Source organism: Amia ocellicauda, chromosome 7 (assembly GCF_036373705.1).
Source record: "Amia ocellicauda isolate fAmiCal2 chromosome 7, fAmiCal2.hap1, whole genome shotgun sequence".
Lineage (NCBI taxonomy): Eukaryota > Metazoa > Chordata > Actinopteri > Amiiformes > Amiidae > Amia > Amia ocellicauda.
The window spans coordinates 38,201,985-38,224,007 of record NC_089856.1 but is presented as its reverse complement, the minus strand read 5'-3'; the positions used below and the strand labels follow the sequence as shown (position 1 = coordinate 38,224,007).

The window sequence follows — 22,023 nt, the reverse complement described above, 5'->3', positions numbered from 1 at the left end:
ATAATATTCACATATTTAATGTACAAATATTTATGTGATTCTGCATTGCAATGCCCAACTGAAAGCTCTACTCGAGCACTTCACAGTTCTGAATCAGTCGGCTGTGCCCACAGTAGTGATGTTTCTTTTTTCCTTCCCCTGTGCAAATGCTTATTGTTCCCTTAGAAGGTTACTCTACAATTTTCTTTACCTATACCTTTACCTGCAGAAATAAATCAAATCAAGTCATATTAAGCAAATATATTAAGCAATATAGATCTAGTTCACCTGTTTAATTTTGTTCTTATCTGTGCAAGCTTTTTTCTCCCAGAAGTTAGTTTCCTCTGCAGAGAAATAAATAAGTTAAATAAAAAAATCTATATTGAACATGGTTCAAATTTCATAAAAATAATTGGTTTTGATTAAACTGGAGAACATTATTTATATAAGTACTGTATGTTTGATACTGTCCAAAAAGTATTTAAAAAAAAAGATAATTTATTCAGATGAAAATGACTAATTTAACACATGACATATGTATACAGACAGACAGTTGAATATAAAGATGGTCAGACAAATCCATCTGCTGTTTTCTTACATATATTTTATGTAGTACTTCTCAGTGACATTATCGTGCTTCCAGGAACTTTCAGGCTAATCCAAACAAACAAAGAAACAGGCAGGAAACATTAACTTGATTTCTTAGCTATTAAGACAGCTCAACAAACAGTGACATATTTAGCATTTTCACTTTTCTTTTGTTTTAATTTATTTGGTACAGCTATAGCACCTTCAAGAGAACAACTCATTGTAGGATGATATGTACAAGAGAGAGTAGTTATTTGGGGAAATAAGACTGAAAAACAACTGCTCATCTGTGACTGACTCATTTCCTCAACTCATACTTCACATGTTTTCTTAGTTTCGAACTGTACAAATTCTGTTCTCATGTCATTATTTAGCTTTACATAGATGATCATATTTTCCATTAGTATACAAGTAACACACAAATTGCTATTGAATAATTTAATATTGCCAATACAATAATACATAATAACCCTAGTTAAAACAACTAAAAAAAAAAAATCAATCATCAGTTATTAAATATAATCAGGCTTAATCAATTTTTAGTATTTTTCTCAGGTTTAAATACAATTATATAACATTTTGGAAAGAATATACATAAGAGCAAACCAAAACTGGAAGCCAAAATTGCAAATATTTCCACAGCTACAGTGACCTTCCAGGAGAGCTGATATAAGCTGGGATAAAAGTGATCCAGACTAAACAGAATATGAGCATGCTGAATGTGATGAATTTGGCTTCATTGAAGTTATCAGGCAGTTTATAAGCCAGAAAAGCCAACACAAAGCACATGGCAGAGAGGAATCCAATATACCCTAACACAGCATAAAACCCCACTGCTGATCCTACATCACACTCTAGAATGATTTTGTCTTTGTAGTATTCTGTATTTTTTTGAGCAAAAGGAGGTGAAATTGTCAACCAAAGGACACAAATCAGGACCTGTATGAGTGTGAAAGCAAGAACACTTAACCTCTGCTGTGTGGGCCCAAACCATTTCATAATATTATTGCCTGGCAGTGTAGCCCTGAAGGCCATTAACACCACTATTGTTTTCCCCAGAACACAAGAGATGCACAGGACAAATGTGATGCCAAACGCTGTGTGGCGCAACATACAGGACCACTCAGAGGGCTGGCCAATGAAAGTAAGTGAGCAAAGGAAACACAGAGTTAATGAGAAGAGCAGGAGGAAACTGAGCTCAGAGTTATTGGCTCTGACTATTGGAGTATCTCTGTATTTATAGAATATTAATGCTGTAATTATTGATAGACAGGCTCCAGTCAAGGAGAATATAACTAACAATATCCCCATGTTTTCTCCAAATGAGAGAAATTCAATTTTTTTTAAGATGCATTGATTTCTATGTTGGTTGGAACTGAACTCCACAGGGCACTTTGAACAATCATTATTGGCTCTGACTATTGGAGTATATCTGTACCAGAAACGAAAAAAAAAAAAAAAAGAAAAAAAAAAAAAAAAAATATATATATATATATATATATATATATATATATATATTATGATTGCTAGGCAAACACCAAATACAGAAAATGTTACTAACACAGTAACACTGTTACTTCCCATTATTTCTCCAAAAGACAAATACTCAATATTTTTCAATACACAGTGATTTTCATTTTCATTTGATCTGTATTCCAAAGGGCACTTCACACACTCCTGTGAATCTGAAAAAAAATAATGTTATATAATTATAAATTAATTATTATAAATATAAATATAATTCATGTATGCTACAGCAATTTAAAATTAAAATTGTAATTTTGGTAGCAACATGGGGTGCCACGGTGGCACGGTGGTTAGCACTGAGTCCTAGGTTTGAGTCCCAGCTTGGGGTGCCTGTCTGTGTGGAGTTTGCATGTTCTCCCTGTGTTCGCGTGGGTTTTCTCCAGGCACTCCGGTTTCCTCCCACAAAGACATGCAGGTATGGTTAATTGGCTTCTCTAAATTGCCCTGTGTGTGTGTTGCCCAGCAATGGCCTGGCGTCCCATCCTGGGTGTATTCCTGCCTTGTGCCCTATGCCTGCCGGGATTGACTCTGGCTTCCCCCATGGCCCTTACCAGGATAAGCGGTTTCAAAAATGGATGGATTGTAGCAACATTCAGGTCATATTCTGACCTTTCTATTACAGCAATGTAAGCATATAAAATCAGCCTAAGAAATTGTTTAATTGTATGTAAAAAAACTAAATAACCATTTGTCACTCACCTGTTGTATTACTGACTTCTCCCTCAGCACATGGAATGCAGTCAAAGCAGCAGATTGGCTTTCCCTTTGAAATTGCCTTACGTGTCCCTGGAAGGCAGCTCTCACTGCAGATTGATTCTGGAATCTTAAACACCAAAATCTGTTTTTCAGAATGTGGTCTATATATGAAGAGTTCCTTTCAAATACAGCTAAACACCATCAATGATGAAACTGACCTGAATATGCCATACTGCTGTTTATGTTACCTACTTTCCGGTTCTCAAATTCATTTTTTGCAATACTCTATATATGTCATGTACTTGGCATTACAAATGTATGTTATGTTGGAATATCTGATAATCACCACAATTTTGCAAAAACAGATTAATCCATTCAGCCAGTCAATGTGGGTTATTCAGGTAATGTGACTAAATAGCATTGTCTTAAAGGTTATCTGATAATGGCAATTATAATGGCAAATAAATGTGTTTATCTGGCTTGAGCACCAAAAAACGAAAGGACAGCAACATGCTTGCATTAGCACTCCATTACTATTTTGAAACAGTAGTCAAGCAGGACCTTTATCAGTACCAAATCCTCCATCTTTTTTCTGACTCTCGTCACGGTCAGAACAAGCAAAAGTATAAAAATCTGAGAATTGAATGGCATACTTAAACGTAAGAAGACGTAGGACACTTTCAAGGTTCTAGTGGTTCCAATGGTTAACTGTGTTAAGACGGCTAAGAAAGCTGATGAAGCTTATGGATGAGCTTGGAGTCAACGCGTCTGTTCACCAATAATAGTATGAGGACGCATTGGCTGATGTTGAAGGTGATATTTTTGGACAACAGGATTTGGAAGAAAGTGATGAGGAAGATTAAAATGATTCAGATTGTGACTGTGACCAATATCATGGGATACTTGCACTGGAGTGATAGTTTGGAGTTTGAATTTGGAATATGCAAAAGTCCTTTAATTTTAAGACATTTGCGTTCATTTCTTATAGCCTTGTAAATAGGAATGGACTTAGTTATTAATTGTTGACCAAAAAAAGCATGGACATGTCTGTTTTTGCAAAACAACTGTTTATAAGGGGACAAAAAAATCTAATTTTGAATTAAGATTAATTTTTAAGAATAACATGCTTCCCTTATACACTCACCTAAAGGATTATTAGGAACACCTGTTCAATTTCTCATTAATGCAATTATCTAACTAACCAATCACATGGCAGTTGCTTCAATGCATTTAGGGGTGTGGTCCTGGTCAAGACAATCTCCTGAACTCCAAACTGAGCGTCTGAATGGGAAAGAAAGGTGATTTAAGCAATTTTGAGCGTGGCATGGTTGTTGGTGCCAGACGGGCCGGTCTGAGTATTTCACAATCTGCTCAATTACTGGGATTTTCACGCACAACCATTTCTAGGGTTTACAAAGAATGGTGTGAAAAGGGACAAACATCCAGTATGCGGCAGTCCTGTGGGCGAAAATGCCTTGTTGATGCTAGAGGTCAGAGGAGAATGGGCCGACTGATTCAAGCTGATAGAAGAGCAACTTTGACTGAAATAACCACTCGTTACAACCGAGGTATGCAGCAAAGCATTTGTGAAGCCACAACACGTACAACCTTGAGGCGGATGGGCTACAACACAGTTGAAGACTGGAAAAATGTTGCCTGGTCTGATGAGTCTCGATTTCTGTTGAGACATTCAGATGGTAGAGTCAGAATTTTAGCGTAAACAGAATGAGAACATGGATCCATCATGCCTTGTTACCACTGTGCAGGCTGGTGGTGGTGGTGTAATGGTGTGGGGGATGTTTTCTTGGCACACTTTAGGCCCCTTAGTGCCAATTGGGCATCGTTTAAATGCCACGGCTTACCTGAGCATTGTTTCTGACCATGTCCATCCCTTTATGACCACCATGTACCCATCCTCTGATGGCTACTTCCAGCAGGATAATGCACCATGTCACAAAGGTCGAATCATTTCAAATTGGTTTCTTGAACATGACAATGAGTTCACTGTACTAAACTGGCCCCCACAGTCACCAGATCTCAACCCAATAGAGCATCTTTGGGATGTGGTGGAACGGGAGCTTCATGCCCTGGATGTGCATCCCACAAATCTCCATCAACTGCAAGATGCTATCCTATCAATATGGGCCAACATTTCTAAAGAATGCTTTCAGCACCTTGTTGAATCAATGCCACGTAGAATTAAGGCAGTTCTGAAGGCGAAAGGGGGTCAAACACAGTATTAGTATGGTGTTCCTAATAATCCTTTAGGTGAGTGTATATCACCTGTGATTCTTGAATTTAGTAATATTTAGTAATATCTGCTAATAAAATAAATAATAAGAAAGTCACTTGTTTCAGCACTCAGCAAGATTATAATTATTCACAATTACTGATTTTATTACAACCCCTAGATTGTCAACTATATTATATTCAATATAGTCTACTGCATATACTGCGGGTCCAGTCCACTTATTAATTTAGACATTTTTACAGCCGAAACATCATATAGGTTTTTAATTCAAATATGTATTAACACATAAGAGCAGACGTGCAAGAAATTCACATACGCAGAGATATTTATATTTGAATTGCAAAACCTTTTTCAAAACGTCACTATGGCGGTCCTAGTGTTAAATCAAATGGGGTGTAAAGTAACGAAGTACAAATACTTTGTTCCTGTACATTAGTACATTTTTCGAGTACTTGTACTTTACTAAAGTATTTATTATTTGTGGCTACTTCTACTTTTACTCCACTACTTTTATGAACAAAATAATGTAGTGGAGTAAAATTTACATTTCCCACAGACAACTCCATTACTGTTACTCACTTCTGGTTGGTCATTAATATGAATATTAAACCGGCTATATGCTTCATTCTGCAGTTCCATAGCGCCATTCTCATGTCAGTCACACACATTTTATCATTTGCGAAAAGAAGTGTATTATGATTGGCCTTTACACAGTAGAAAGGTGGGGTCAATATTACCATTTAGGTTTGCTTTCAAAGTTGTATGCCCACAATTAAAAAAAAAAGTTTCACCGCGCAGCTGAATGAAAAATGTTAATAATTGGTATGCAAAATGAATAGTTTAGCAGTGCTCATAATTGTGTGGAAAAACTGTGATGTGCCGGTGAGTTTGACGAGTTATGGGAGAAATAGAAGGACATGGACACCCCACTGCAAGTACATGGCAAAGAGAATTGAGTATTGATCTGAAAGTGCAAGTGTATCTGCGTCTGAGCTGCAGTGTACCGATAAGTTATGGTAGTGCAGTGTACAGTAGTGTTAGCTTTCCGCAATTGGAAATGCAAATCCTGCTTTTGGCGGCCGCAACAGTATCTGTCATGTGACAAATCTCATGCATTGTCATTTTGAAAACTTGAGAGCTATGCAAAAACATTCTGTGTACTTGTAATATTGATTATTATACATCCTGTGTTATCATCGACCGAAAATAGTTGTGCTCCATCAGTAATTTCTGATGCCCCCTTGCAACTTAATCCTGCCACTGGGCCTGGAAAGAGATTAGCCTACACTCTCCCTAATTTGGTTCATGTCTCTGACAGTGAAGAGGCCCCAAATACCCCACACGTACATGAGGTTACCAAAGAGCACATAATGAGACCAGCTTCTACCGGTTTGTACCAGATGCATCTCTCTGCAGACACACAATACAAATTTAGTACAGAACGTACGTTCTAGTAAAACCACAAGAAGATGGGGAAGTGGGCACATCATTTGCCTATCTAGACATGCATTAGATACATGTGGAATATAAATAACAAAATGGCCACATATGTCTCCATATTTGGGCATAAAATAAACATTGTGTTTAAGCTTAATCAGGAAGATAGTGAGGATATAATAAGATAGGGAGTTGTCTCCTACTTATTGGTTCAAACTCATCCTGTCCAGGATATCGCAGTATGTACAGTGAGGGAAAAAAGTATTTGATCCCCTGCTGATTTTGTACGTTTGCCCACTGACAAAGAAATTATAAGTCTATAATTTTAATGGTAGGTGTATTTTAACAGTGAGAGACAGAATAACAACAAAAAAATCAAGAAAAACGCATTTCAAAAAAGTTATAAATTGATTTGCATGTTAATGAGTGAAATAAGTATTTCACCCCTTCAACTAAGTACTTGGTGGCAAAACCCTTGTTGGCAATCACAGAGGTCAGACGTTTCTTGTAGTTGGCCACCAGGTTTGCACACATCTCAGGAGGGATTTTGTCCCACTCTTTGCAGATCCTCTCCAAGTCATTAAGGTTTCAAGGCTGACGTTTGGCAACTCGAACCTTCAGCTCCCTCCACAGATTTTCTATGGCACTCCAGGACCTTAATGTGCTTCTTCTTGAGCCACTCCTTTGTTGCCTTGGCTGTGTGTTTTGGGTCATTGTCATGCTGGAATACCCATCCACGACCCATTTTCAATGCCCTGGCTGAGGGAAGGAGGTTCTCACCCAAGATTTGATGGTACATGGCCCCGTCCATTGTCCCTTTGATGCGGTGCAGTTGTCCTGTCCCCTTAGCAGAAAAACACCCCCCAAAGCATAATGTTTCCACCTCCATGTTAGACGGTGGGGATGGTGTTCTTGGCGTCATTCCTCCTCCTCCAAACACGGCGCGTTGAGTTGATGCCAAAGAGCTCGATTTTGGTCTCATGTGACCACAACATTTTCACCCAGTTCTCCTCTGAATCATTCAAATGTTCATTGGCAAACTGCAGACGGGCCTGTACATGTGCTTTCTTGAGCAGGGGGACCTTGCGGGCGCTGCAGGATTTCAGTCCTTCACGGCGTAGTGTGTTACCAATTGTTTTCTTGGTGACTATGATCCCAGCTGCCTTGAGATCATTAACAAGATCCTCCCGTGTAGTTCTGGGCTGATTCCTCACCCTTCTCATGATCATTGAAACTCCACGATGTGAGATCTTGCATGGAGCCCCAGACCGAGGGAGACTGACAGTTATTTTGTGTTTCTTCCATTTGCGAATAATCGCACCAACTGTTGTCACCTTCTCACCAAGCTGCTTGGCAATGGTCTTGTAGCCTATTCCAGCCTTGTGTTGGTCTACAATCTTGTCCCTGACATCCTTGGACAGCTCTTTGGTCTTGGCCATGGTGGAGAGTTTGGAATCTGATTGATTGATTGCTTCTGTGGACAGGTGTCTTTTATACAGGTAACAAGCTGAGATTAGGAGCACTCCCTTTAAGAGAGTGCTCCTAATCTCAGCTCGTTACCTGTATCAAAGACACCTGGGAGCCAGAAATCTTGCAGATTGATAGGGGATCAAATACTTATTTCCCTCATTAACATGCAAATCAATTTATAACTTTTTGAAATGCGTTTTTCTGGATTTTTTTGTTGTTATTCTGTCTCTCACTGTTAAAATACACCTACCATTATATTATAGACTGATCATTTCTTTGTCAGTGGGCAAACGTACAAAATCAGCAGGGGATCAAATACTTTTTTCCCCCACTGTATATACAGTACTGTGCAAAAGTTTTAGGCAAGTGTGAAAAAATGCTGTAAAGTAAGAATGCTTTCAAAAGTAGACATGTTAATAGATTATATTTATCAATTAACAAAATGCAAAGTGGGTGAACAGGAGAATAATCCAAATCTAATTCATATTTGGTGTGACCACCCTTTGCCTTCAAAACAGCATCAATTCTTCTAGGTACACTTGCACAACGTCAGGGATTTTGTAGGCATATAGACAGGTGTACGATTAAACAATTATACCAAACAGGTGTCAATTCAATTTGTAGGTTGAAACACAATCATTAACTGAAACAGAAACAGCTGTGTAGCAGGAATAAAACATGGATGAAGGACAACCAAACTCAGCTAACAAGGTGAGGTTGCTGAAGACAGTTCACTGTCAAAAGTCATACACCATGGCAAGACGAGCACAGCAATAAGACACAAGGTAGTTATACTGCATCAGCAAGGTCTCTCCCAGACAGACATTTCAAGGCAGACAGGGGGTTCCAGATGTGCTGTCCAAGCTCTTTTGAAGAAGCACAAAGAAACGGGCAACGTTGAGGACCGTAGACGCAGTGGTCGGCCAAGGAAACTTACTGTGGCAGATGAAAGACACATCATGCTTACTTCCCTTCACAATTGGAAATGTCCAGCAGTGCCATCAGCTCAGAATTAACAGAAAACAGTGGGACCCTGGTACACCCATCTACTGTCCGGAGAAGTCTGGTCAGAAGTCACCTTCATGGAAGACTTGCGGCCAAGAAGCCTTACCTATAACATGGAAACAAGCCCAAGCAAAAATGTCAGCAGGAGCTCTGGACTGGTGAGTCAAAATATGAAATATTTGGCTGTAGCAGAAGGCAGTTTGTTCGCCAAAGGGCTGGAGAGTGCTACACGAATGAGTGTCTGCAGGCAACAGTGAAGTATGGTGGAGGTTCCTTGCAAGTTTGGGGCAGCATGGAGTTGGGGATTTGGTCAGAATTAATAGTCTCCTCAATGCTGAGAAGTAAAGGCAAATTCTTATCCATCATGCAATACCATCAGGGAGGCATCTGATTGGCCCCAGATTTATTCTGCAACATGACAACAACATACAGTGAAAATCATTAAGAACTATCTTCAGCATTTCCAAGGGTTTTATCAATTTTGATTAGGATTTGTTAGCCTTTAAATTGCAAGGTTTTGCAAATGTATTAGAATGACGGTCTGCTAATACTAGCAAAGCTCTTTATTCCAGATACCTGCTGAAGAGTCATAGGAATCCGGAGAGAGATATATATTTCCAATCAAAGGTTTTTATTACAAGCAGCTGTAGGCAATCTCAAGAACAGTCTTAGAGAAATTACAAACTACAGGCACTTTTATGCAGTCCAGACAGGAGAGAAAGATAACAGGCCCACTTGATCTGTCCCATGATGAGTGCAAGTTTGGTTTCTGCCTGACAACTCATTAGGAAAACCCATATATGGTTAAACCGGGGATAATTAAAGCATACCTAATGTTTAATATAAGGGGGGTTTGTACAGTGTATCAAGCCCAAATTGCTGGAGAAAACTGGTTCTTATCAGACTCTGTTCCTCTGGGTATCAGGGTTGCACTATGGCACGGTTCCGTAGTCTTATTTGTAAAACATTTGCCTTCTATTTATTGGTATTGTGTTATTTCTAAAGGTATTTACATGTGTTTCTTCATCAAAGAAGCCATACATAATTATATTTAAGGTATTTTGATGGCTGTATGCATAATGCATTTTGTTTTTAAGTTGTGTAAATAGATTTGAGAATATTAAATTGGAACACAACATTGTAGCAACGTATCTGGGAACGTTATCAAACTACGTGGTCACAATGTCCCCACAATTTAAAGCTACATTACCATAATGTTGCAACAACATCATTTTTACGCTGTGACAACGTTGTATTGAAACGTTGAAGCAACCTATCTGGGAACTTCATTTTTACGTTGTGACTACGTTGCAGTACAACGTTGCGGCAACGAAACCACTGCATTGTCACAACGTTTTGGCAACGTAATATTGTTAGCTGGGTAACAAGTGCAGACCTAGAAAAGAGCTAAAGGGAGGGGGCATAGGTGAAATCACACTAAAATACAGCAGCTCTAACAGTGTATAAGTAAGCAGAAGCATAAAGATGCACAGCTATGTAGCGTTAGGTGGGGGGGGGGGGGGGGGTATTGTGATAAGAGCATTCTAGCCCTGAGCTGGAGCTCTGATCTAAAGAAGACTTCTCCCCCAAAGTTACCAGAATTCCTGAGCTCATCGGCCCATGAACTGTTCTACGTCTTGTGAGTATAGCTCACCTATGCCTCGGTGTCATGCCGTGCCGGACGCGTCCGTCCTCAGATGCATCCCAGAGCTTTTTTTGCAAAACTAGGCCGTTGTGAAGTCCGTCCCTCTTATGGGAGGACAACGGCACAACGTGACTCCCTTAACTTATTACTCTTTCTGCAGATTTGTAACTGCAAACAATACTTGTTGCCGTATTATTTATAATTTACTTATCAGACGTCCTTAACCAGGGCAAGTTACAATTGAAACAAAATACACACGTTTCACGATTAATCATCCAGTTAAAATATAGCAGGTTATAATTGAACTAGTGTGCACGTCTCAGTCATGGCGTTTACGGACGCATTTATTAAACCAGTCCTTAATATTTTAGAGGGAAACCCAGATCTGCTGTATTTATTTATTCATTCATTTAAATTGTAAATGGACACGTTAACTAAATCGTGTTCGCCTTCATACTGACTGTCTGTGCGGATTGTCCTGCACACCATTCACACAACACAGCCTGAAACACCGGCCAGCTGTTCATACAATATTAATAAAATCGGCTGCTACCGATCCGATTATTATCCTTCAGTTTATTTTAACTAGTCAGGCACTGCACCGGTCCTGTGAAATCCAAGTTTTTAATGCACTCGGATATTAACTATAAGCAGTCATTGTTTCTGTACGTGGATTTCACTCTACGCTGCTAATAAAACTTTAATTTCTTCCTGATCACACACGGCTAGGGATGGGGATCGTTAATTTTGATTGATATTGATACCATTTTCGAGATTGCTTAACAATCCGAATCTTTATCGATACCACTATCGATACTTTTCTATTATTTGGTGGAAAGACGAGACGACAATAAATTCTTAACAGAACTGTTATTGCTATTATTGCAAAAACTGTGTCTTTAATTTCTGATTTCAACCTAACATATAACTATGAGAACAGTAAAATAATATATCAGCAGCAAAATGTCCAACACGGTTTTTCCTACAACAAAGAAAATAAATAATATACATAAAGAAAATAAACATTATTGTGAACGCCGGGCAAAAAAATAGAGGGAGTCTCTGGGTTGCCGGCGTTGTCAGGGCTTTAATTAGGGTTCAGGAAAACACAAGTCGGCTTCTTGCCACAACAAACACAACTCAAAGAAAGTTACAGACCGTAAATAGAAAAAGAAAACAAACAAATGGGCGCTCAGGGCAGCCGTGTCGACTGGACTTCTGTCCTTGATTCTCCGGACAACCTCCTCCTACTAGGTAGACGAGAGAGAATAAATAGATGAAGCACAGCTGCTGCTGACATCACAATCGCTTCGGTGCTCATTACCTCCAGCCGACAACACGGCTGCAGCCAATGAGCACCCAATCAGCGCGCCAGCAGCAGCCGTGCGGTGACAGACAGCGGGCTGTCACAATTATGCTTTACACAATAAGGAAAAAGAATCGACAGCACTTCTTGACAGCTCTTCACAAACTCTGCTCGTAAATCATTTTCCGGTTCGCGCACGTATCTACTTTTAGGGGCATATGCGAGTGAAATAGTTGCACTGTAGAGCCCTGAACTGGCTTATTATTGTCAACGATGGAGACTTACTACGAATTTGGGTTGCGCTTGCCATGCATACTTTGGGTGGAGGAGGATGGCTGTCCTGCACCGGCAGTGGAGTTGGCACCGTTGCGACTCGAAGACAGTCGAAGTTTCTGCATTTTCCTCTTAACTGATGCACAACGTTGAGGTGCTTAATCATTGCTGTAGTGGCCCTCCCTTGCAAGAAATTACCTGCGAACATAAATTACATGTCGCTTCCTCATCTCTGGCTTTATTAAAATGTAGCCAAGCCTTTGACGGCTTAGTACGTTCAGCCATCCTAGCAAGCAACGAAATGAGAAATTAAAGGAATTAGGGCGTGATGCAATTAAATTCTTCTTTGTTTAGTTTAAAGGCGGTTGGCAGGTAATTCAATTGAATTTAGTAATTTTATTAGACAATCGATGTATATTTGTGCACCAGTGGTTTGATTTAAATGACATAACTCTTGTCTCGAGACAAAAGTTAACGTTACATTATATTACCCACCAGTATCGATAAGCTCGAACCTTATTGATCTTCGGGTTTTGAGAAATTTGGAACCGGGTCCATAATAGAACCGGGTCTCGATCCCCATCCCTACACACGGCACTTTAGATTATATCTTCCGACACAATGTATCGGATCTCTTCCCTGTCTGTCTACAGTCAAGCACACACCTCCGCTCCTGAAAGCGAATTATGTCCTCAGTGGGCGGGACGGATGCTTACGGACACGTCTAGCACCAGATTGTTAACCATCCACAAAACACGGACACGTCCGGACGCTTAGCAGGTGGAAACGGGGCACTAGAATGGGCCAAATGGCTTGAAGTCCCTGCTGTGAAAACGTCTGGGAAATATGTTTTGGAGGTCATAAATCCCTTTGAAGTGGGCGAGAGCCGAAATCCCGTAACAGAACTACGAACCCAGGCAAACCGACATTTCCAAAAGATGGCATGGATTGACATCAGGCATAAATCAAGCCTCCTCCAATAGGAGACTGGGGGCTGGCACAAATCCAACCTCGCAAACTCAAGAACCAATTGCCTATGATATGAAGGCATAAAGGCACAGCACTTTTTCTCCCTCTCTCACCTGAACCGGTAACTCGCTTCCACAGCTCAACTGTTGCCAGAACCGGAAACCAACTGAGTCTTTGCTGGAGACTCAGAAGAGTTAAACTGGGAGAAGGAGATTGAGCCGCACGAAGAATTCTTTAAAGAACTTTGCTAAGTAAAGAACTTTAGAACCTGCGCCTGCCCGCCTGTACCCATCTGATCAGTGGAGTGTATGCAGCTGGACAATTGACTATAATACAGAAGTGTTAAGTAATTTAAATAGCTATTGAGTCTTAAGAAACTTGACCCTTGGAAACGAACAGGGCCCTGCATTCCTCACACACTTTGTCTTCAAGTAACTACGGTGGAAAACCCTGCTTGCAAAGAAGACATCCTGTGCACACCCTTGGAGCCTTCAAACCAGTGGAAAATCTGTTTGGAAAAGACTCTGTTTCCCCCAACTTCCAGGTGCATCGACTGAGTGGAAGTTATTGGACAAAGCCGAACCGGACTGCCTTTGTTCCAAACCACACAGACCTCGTGCCGTGTGTTTTTATCTGTTCCCGAAGGCAGAGAGGCCTCTCTGCCATGAAGTTCAGACAAGTTTAACAGTTTGGAGTTTATTATTCATGACATTTGAGAAATCAATTAGAAATGTTATTCTGTGAGTCATAAACTTTAGAATGTTTAATATCATTTAGTATTTTCTTAAATATAAATGAGTGCTGCATTAAACTGTTTTGTTTGACAATTTTAGAAATAAAATCTGTCAACGCTGAGAAATATCTTCTCATTCCTGTTTAACTGCTTAGTCTGAAATTGACACGCGTTAATAGACACAAGATTATAGGTGGCCCTGCCTATCCTTAATCAATTAGGGAGAATTGTGGCAACAAGAAATGATAGAATCTTTCTCGGCACCCAAACTGATATAGAGCAGTTATTTGACATAAATACTAACCTGGATAGTTATTTGATGTCCAACTAACAATACTGATGAGAGACTCACCATCGTCTTACTAACCGGTATTGTAGTCAATGTGTTTGTAATTTTATTTAACGATTTGTGTGTTATCATATGCGATTCCATGTTCTTTGATTTGGTGACGAAAGTGATTTGTCTTTGATTTGTTGATCTTGAGTAACTTTTAATTAGTTTTTCCCTTTTTGTATAACTAGTGTAGTGCTACATTTTATCTTTGTTTTTAATAAATTAGGGAATTTATGTCTTTGGAATTGGTGTCTGTGTCCAATTATTGCAGAAATTGAGTTAATTAAAATTTAAGGTGATACTTAAATTCACTTCTTTAACTGAAATGTGTACCTTACGCTACAGTTATATAAAGTACAAAATTACAGCAGTGCTGAACAGCACTCTGCCGGAGCCCTCTGGCACTTCACACTTACATTCAGATAGATATGATGGTTGTCAGAAGTCTAAAAGAACAATAATAGCTAAGTTACTTGCATCGGAGGACAGAAGTTAATCCATATTTCTAAATAGTATAGGGATCTAATTTAGATATTAAAGAGTCCAAGTAATCAAGAGAGAGATGCATGGTGAATCACAATGAATTTATTAGGAGCGGTCCCACGGAAGAGGTGTTTGAGAGACAATCTCAAGAACAAGCTTAGAGAAGTTACAAAGTAAAGGCATTTTTATGCAGACCAGACAGGTGAGAAAGATAACAGGGCCCACATGTCTGTCCCATGATGAATGCAAGTTCGGTTTCTGCCTGACAAATGCTCAGAAATACACATATATGGCTAAACTGGGGAAGATTAAGGCATACGCAACGTTTAATATAAGGGGGGGCTTGTATCCCTGGGGAAGACTGGTGCTTATCAGACCCTATTCTTCTAGGTATCAGGGTTGAACTATAACACAGTACTGTAGCACAGTAAGACTGTGAGACAGTGACCTTGTTTACACAGTGTAAGATATTATTTGTTAGAATATATTTTTCTATGGGAAATTCTATACCATCTGGTTTGGTAGAGGAAACAGACTTCCACCCTTTTATCTGGTAGCCCTGGTAGCCCCTGGTAACCTTATCTGTATGTCCAGAAGACCAAAAGGGACCTGTCCTCTTATTGGCTCCTGGCCAAATTCGAAATGACCCCCACTTCTTAAATTAGTTTAGCATAAGGCACCCAAGTCATGGTGGTGACAAAATGCTATTGGTTGGAAGGAAACCTTATAAAAGGGAAAACAAAGAGAATTTTAGTTCTCTTAACTTCTTCATCCTGCAACGAGACACAACAAGAGAGGGCTGGAGGGAGAGAGAGAGAGACATACCGCTTCCTGCCTGACCAGACTGGCCTATAAGCTGTACTGTGAGGAGAAAGAAACAGATAATACCCATTTTCTTCTTTCTGTAATCCAGCAGAAGCTTAATATTACTTATTTTCAGTAATATAATTGAATGATATTAGTTTCCTATTTTTGTGAAAAAAAATGATTATTGCACATCTGTGACTTGACCGCATCTTCCCTCTAAAAATAATCTTAAAAGAGAAACCAATTGACCTATGAGTTTTCAGTTCAACTATTTATTTAGATTGACTGAAAAACCAAGCATTCAAAATTCTCTTACAACAGACACACAGGGAAAGAAGTTCTTCAGGTATCTTAAGAAGTGTTTTAACTATAGCAAGTTTTAATGAATGAGGCAAAATGCCAGAAAACAAAGATAAAGAAAAATTAAAGACACTTAACACTGCCCAAAAATAATTTCAAGATTAATTCAAATTAATCTTTGACTTTACATAATCTGTTCTGAAAGAAAAAAATAGACTCCCACTGATGTGGGAGTTATGGAAAATGTTTTTTCTGGGTATGCCCATGCAGTACAGACAAAATGAGATATACCCAGTTAATTTTTTAAAGTGCAGTCTGTGGCTTGTTGATGAAGTGCACTTCGTATTTTCCAAAATTTTAAATCATAATTGTTTTTGCAAACAGATATTTTAAAGTCAACTTCAGGCAGTCGCGACCCCAACTTTGAGAATTGATGTGTTAAGCAATTAAACAAGCAATTAAACTCCTTAGTAATTTAAGATTGCATGAAGTTAATGAAACTAGTTTCAGTGAGCAATTAATCATGTATGAGTGCAATTTTTCAAGGAGATTAAAGCCCTGAGGTCACCACTGAGAGTTTGCTTTGGTGATTCATTTAATTTAAGCACATGAGATTTGCATTGCACTATAAAATCACTCTGAACTCAAGTATTCTGGCTCTAGATGGAAAAAATAGAGTTATCAATGTTGCTGCTTACAGAAATAGTACTAATTGCTTTTGTCGCAAAGGCTGAAAAGCCAGTTTGTCAGCTCTATGGAACACAAGACCTGCCTCAGTTTTCAAAAGAAGGCGACATCATTATAGGAGGTGTTTTTTCATGCCATGCAAACACTATCCTTGTCAATACAGAATTTAAAGCCAACCCAGGGAAAATAAAATGTAAAGGGTAAGTGATGTCTTTAAATATAAAATAACAGCAGTAGTTGTGCTAATAGTAGTAGTATTATAATAATCTTCATGTAATGTTATACATATTTATAAGCACTCATCATTTTAATTTTAATTTTTCATGTTTTGTGAAATGAATCAATGCATTTTGCCTACAGTTTACGTTCTGCACAATTACAATATTTTCAAACAATGATCTTTGCCATTGAAGAAATAAATAGCAGGTCAGATATTCTTCCGAATGTTTCCTTGGGCTATAAAATATATGATTCCTGTGGGACTGTAAGTTTGTCTATAAAGTCATCACTGGCTTTAGTGAACTTGGAGCAAAACAGTCTCTCAGACAAGTCCTGCACAAAACCAACCACTGTCCATGCAATCATAGGAGATACTAGTTCCACACCAACAATAGGAATTGCAACAACAGTTGGACCCTTTGGGATACCAGTGGTGAGTATGTATGGTGAGAAACCAGTATGTGTTATAGAGGAAAAACATTACATGTATTTTTATCAGTCTGTCTATCTGGGTATGTATGTATGTATGTATGTATATATCTATATATCTATCTATATGTATGTGAATGTGTGTCTCTGTGTAGGTGTAAGTGTATTCAGTTAACAAAAAAACAAAATAATGGACAGAACTGATGTCCTTCTAACTATGATCTGAACATTTATTTGGATCAGAATGTGTTCATTACAAAATGAATACATTAAAGAATGAAGGTTAAGTCTAGTAACATTCTCAATTTGATTAACAGAACATATTCAATTCATGTTTAAAAAGGAATTTGACTGATTTAAAATGTGCAATATTTCACACTTTTTAATGACGTTTGCAAACACTAAAATATTAACTTTATTGTAATTTCTCATTCAAATTTTCTCACACAGATCAGTCATTTTTCTACCTGTGCATGCCTCAGTAACAGGAAGGAGTTCCCCACCTTTTTCAGGACAATCCCAAGTGATTATTACCAAAGCAGAGCGCTGGCAAAGCTTGTCAAGCATTTTGGATGGACCTGGGTTGGGGCCATTAGGAGTGATGATGATTATGGCAACAATGGGATGGCAACTTTTATACAAGCTGCTAAACAGGAGGGGATTTGTATTGAATATTCAGAGGCCATTTATAGAACTCATCCGAGAGAGAAATTCCTGAAAGTTGCAGAGATTATAAAAAAATCATCATCAAAGGTAATTGTTGCTTTTACATCTGATATAGATTTGGTTATACTGGTAAAAGAGCTGTTAATTCAGAACATCACAGGCCTCCAGTGGGTGGGCAGTGAGGCATGGATTACTGACAGGTACCTGGCATCATCAGAAAGTAACAACATTCTACATGGAGCGATTGGCTTGGCAATTCCAAATGTAGAAATACCAGGTCTGAAAGAATTCATTCTCAATGCCCGTCCATCAAACACACCTGGAAACACTGGTTTCAATGAGTTTTGGGAAAGTATCTTCAGTTGTAGCCTAACAGATGAAAATACTAATCGATGCACAGGGATGGAGACTTTGAAAGAAATAAAAAACCAATACACTGATGTCTCAGACATGGGAATACTAAACAATGTGTATAAAGCAGTGTATGCTGTAGCTCACTCATTACACAATCTGTTTACATGCAAAAACGGCCAAGGACCTTTTCAAAATAAAACATGTGCAAACAAAAACAAGACAGAACCCTGGCAGGTATAAAAGTAAAAAACTCTATAAGTAAAATAGAAGTAAAATAATAATACAATGAAAAAGCTTTACAAATATTCTTCCTCTAAAATGTTATTTCATATATTTTATGTAGTCCTTCTAATTGTATTGTTTCATTATTTATGTGTTGCATTTAATAGTCTATATAAAAATAGACAAGTTAATAATAATAATAACAATAAAAAAAACTTGTATTTTACTGCAGAGAGGATGATTGGCAAAAAGATTTATGACTGAATGATCTTTTGCTTTTTTCCTGTAGGTATTACATTACCTGAAAGAAGTTAACTTCACAACCTGGAATGGAGAAAAGGTGTATTTCGATGAAAATGGGGATCCAGCAGCACGATATGCGTTAGTGAACTGGCAGCTTAAAAATAATGGAATTACAACAATTGAAGATATTGGTCTATATGATGCCTCCTTACCAGATGGACAGAGATTTGTAATGAATGAAGTCAGTGCAGTGTGGGCTGGTGATCGGGATGAGGTACTATTCATACTGGCTGAAACAGAAGCAAACAAGCATTCACATAGAAAGACATACATATAAAATAATTACAGCTGGTGTATTCTTAATTGAAATCTTGTATAATTTTGTAGTAAAGCTCTGACTTCATAGCTCTGTGTTTCAGGTGCCAAAGTCAGTCTGCAGTGAGAGCTGCCTTCCAGGGACTCGTAAGGCAATTGTCAAAGGAAAGCCAATCTGCTGCTTTGACTGCATTCCATGTGCTGAGGGAGAAGTCAGTAATACAACAGGTAAGCAATAAGTGACAGAAAAAAAGGCAGCTCAAAAACTATGAATGAATTATTGCATATAAAAGCAGAATCTTTATTATCTGTGTACTGCTTATTTGTATTGATTTATGTTTTCCTTACGAAGCAAGGTCCTTGATCTTGCTTAACATGTCATGTTAATGGAATGATTTATCATTCCTTTAATACTAATAAAGCAAATATTCTTGCATCAGGAAGTGTAAAATGTTATGCTGTTTTTAAAGTTTGGGTGATTTACATACATTTGTTTCTACTTTCAGATTCAGTGGATTGTGCTAAGTGCCCTGCAGAATACAGAACAAATGAGCAAAAAACTCAGTGTCTCTTAAAAATTGTTGAATTTCTTTCATTTCATGAATCGATGGGATTAGTATTAGTAACATGTTCTGTGTTTGGAACATGTCTGACCATAACAGCAGCAATTATTTTTTTCTGGTACAGATATACTCCAATAGTCAGAGCCAATAACTCTGAGCTCAGTTTCCTCCTGCTCTTCTCATTAACTCTGTGTTTCCTTTGCTCTCTTACTTTCATTGGTCAGCCCTCTGACTGGTCCTGTATGTTGCGCCACACAGCATTTGGCATCACATTTGTCCTGTGCATCTCTTGTGTTCTGGGGAAAACAATAGTGGTGTTAATGGCCTTCAGGGCTACACTGCCAGGCAATAATATTATGAAATGGTTTGGGCCCACACAGCAGAGGTTAAGTGTTCTTGCTTTCACACTCATACAGGTCCTGATTTGTGTCCTTTGGTTGTCAATTTCACCTCCCTTTCCTCATAAAAACACACAATACTATATAGAAAAAATCATTCTAGAGTGTGATGTAGGATCAGCAGTGGGGTTTTATGCTGTGTTAGGGTATATTGGATTCCTCTCTGTCATGTGCTTTGTATTGGCTTTTCTGGCTCGTAAACTGCCCGATAACTTCAATGAGGCCAAATTCATCACATTCAGCATGCTCATATTCTGTGCAGTCTGGATCACCTTTATCCCAGCTTATATCAGCTCTCCTGGGAAGTTCACTGTAGCTGTGGAAATATTTGCCATCTTGGCATCCAGTTTTGCATTACTTTCATGCATTTTTGTCCCCAAATGTTACATTATTCTATTAAAACCGGAAAGAAATAGTAAAAAACATTTGATGGGTAAACTGCCCTCAAAATCGCTTTAATATCAAACAAACCAGACCCCTAACGAAGCCTACACCTCTGTAGAATATACACCTTTTCCAGTAAGATGTGCTAGCAATTTACATATAGTGCCAATAGAAAGTCAACACCCCCTTGAGATTTTTTCACAGTGTTCATGCATTGAAATTAGGACATTCTTCCACTTATCTATACATTAACATTGTTAAGAGAAAAACAAACTAATTAATTTAAATACATGAAACTCAGTAATATTTGAAAAAGTTCAATAGGGTGTAGATTTTCTATGGGTACTGGGTGTATATATATATGTGTGTATTCAAAATTGTAATTATACCATTATATTGTGATTTTTGAAAATATTGTATATAGAAGTGGATAAGTCTCTGTCCCTCTTAGATATTTCTTGATGAAAGCACCTTTGGAAACAATTAGAGCTGTGAGCCTTCCTTTTGGGATAGATCTCTACCAACTTTGCTCACCTAGATGTGGTATTATTTGACCGAAGTGTGCATGTGATGTCATGTTCTTTTGGGAGAACTGATGGGCAGTGTACTGCAAATTTTCGATTTTCAAGGTCAGGGCTCTGACTGGGTCTCTCAAGGACATTTAGTTATTTGTTCCTTAGCCAATTCCAGTGTAATAATGGTGTGCTTCAGGCCACTGTCAAGCTGAAAGATGAACTTCTGATCCAGTTTTAGCTTTCTTAAAGAGGGTAGCAGGTTTTCCTCAAGGCCTTTTTTGCTCCATTCACTTTCCCATCTATCCTGACAAGTGTCCCAGTCTCTGCCAATGAGAAACATCACCAAAACATGATGCTGCCACCACCATGCTTCACTGCTGGGATGGTGTTCTTTTGGTGATGTGCTGTGTGGGTTTAAGCCAAATATAAAGCTTTGCATTTAGGTCACAAAGTTCCATTTTAGATTAAATCAGAGCACAAAACCTTTTGCCACATAGCTAGAGAATATCCTGAGTGTTTGTGCATACTTCAAATGAGATTCAAGGTGGGCTTTCTTGAGTAACGTCTTGGGATATTGTTGACACATGCACACTTTGACAGTCTTGGCCATAAAAAAAGTCTGTAGCTCTTACAAAGTTGCCATTATAGCCTCTTGGTAGCCTCACTGATCATTCTCCTTGCTTGGTAATCCAGTTGTGATGGAGGCCTGATCTAGACAGGGTCTTGGGTTGTCATACGACTTCCACTTCTTAATAATTGGCTTGATCGTGCTTCAAGGGATATTCAAGGCCTTTGATATGTTTTATACCCATCCCCCAAGTTGTGCCTTTCAACAAGATTTGTCCAAGAGTTCTTTTGAAAGATCCTTAGTGCTCATAGCTGAGTTTCTGCTTTGAAATGCACTACCCAACAGAGAGTACCTACAGGAACTGCTAAATTTATCCTAAAATCATGTGAATCACCACAATTTAAACAAAGGAGGCTACTTAATTTGATATGTGATTCTGAAGGTGATTGCTAACACCTGAGCTAAATTAGGATTGCTATTACAGGGTGGGTGGACACTTATCCAACCAAGGCATATCAGTTATTATTTTTAATACATTTTCTACAGATTTCAAATACATGTTTTCCACTTGAATGTTGTATGGTAGTAGAAAAAATGAAAAGAAAAAACATTAAATGCATTTTAATTAAGGCAGAAGGTCAAAATTGTGATGGGGTG

At 38.5% G+C, this 22,023-nt stretch overlaps 1 protein-coding gene across 1 annotated transcript; it reads left to right on the top strand.

Annotated features, from left to right (window-relative positions):
- The first annotated feature begins 16,884 nt into the window (after positions 1 to 16,884).
- On the top strand, positions 16,885 to 20,358 carry LOC136753903 (extracellular calcium-sensing receptor-like). The gene is made up of 5 exons (XM_066710284.1): positions 16,885 to 17,142; positions 17,589 to 18,392; positions 18,670 to 18,897; positions 19,043 to 19,166; positions 19,445 to 20,358. Exons 1-5 carry the CDS (start codon positions 16,885 to 16,887, stop codon positions 20,356 to 20,358), a joined length of 2,328 nt encoding a protein of 775 aa, XP_066566381.1.
- Positions 20,359 to 22,023: the final 1,665 nt, after the last annotated feature.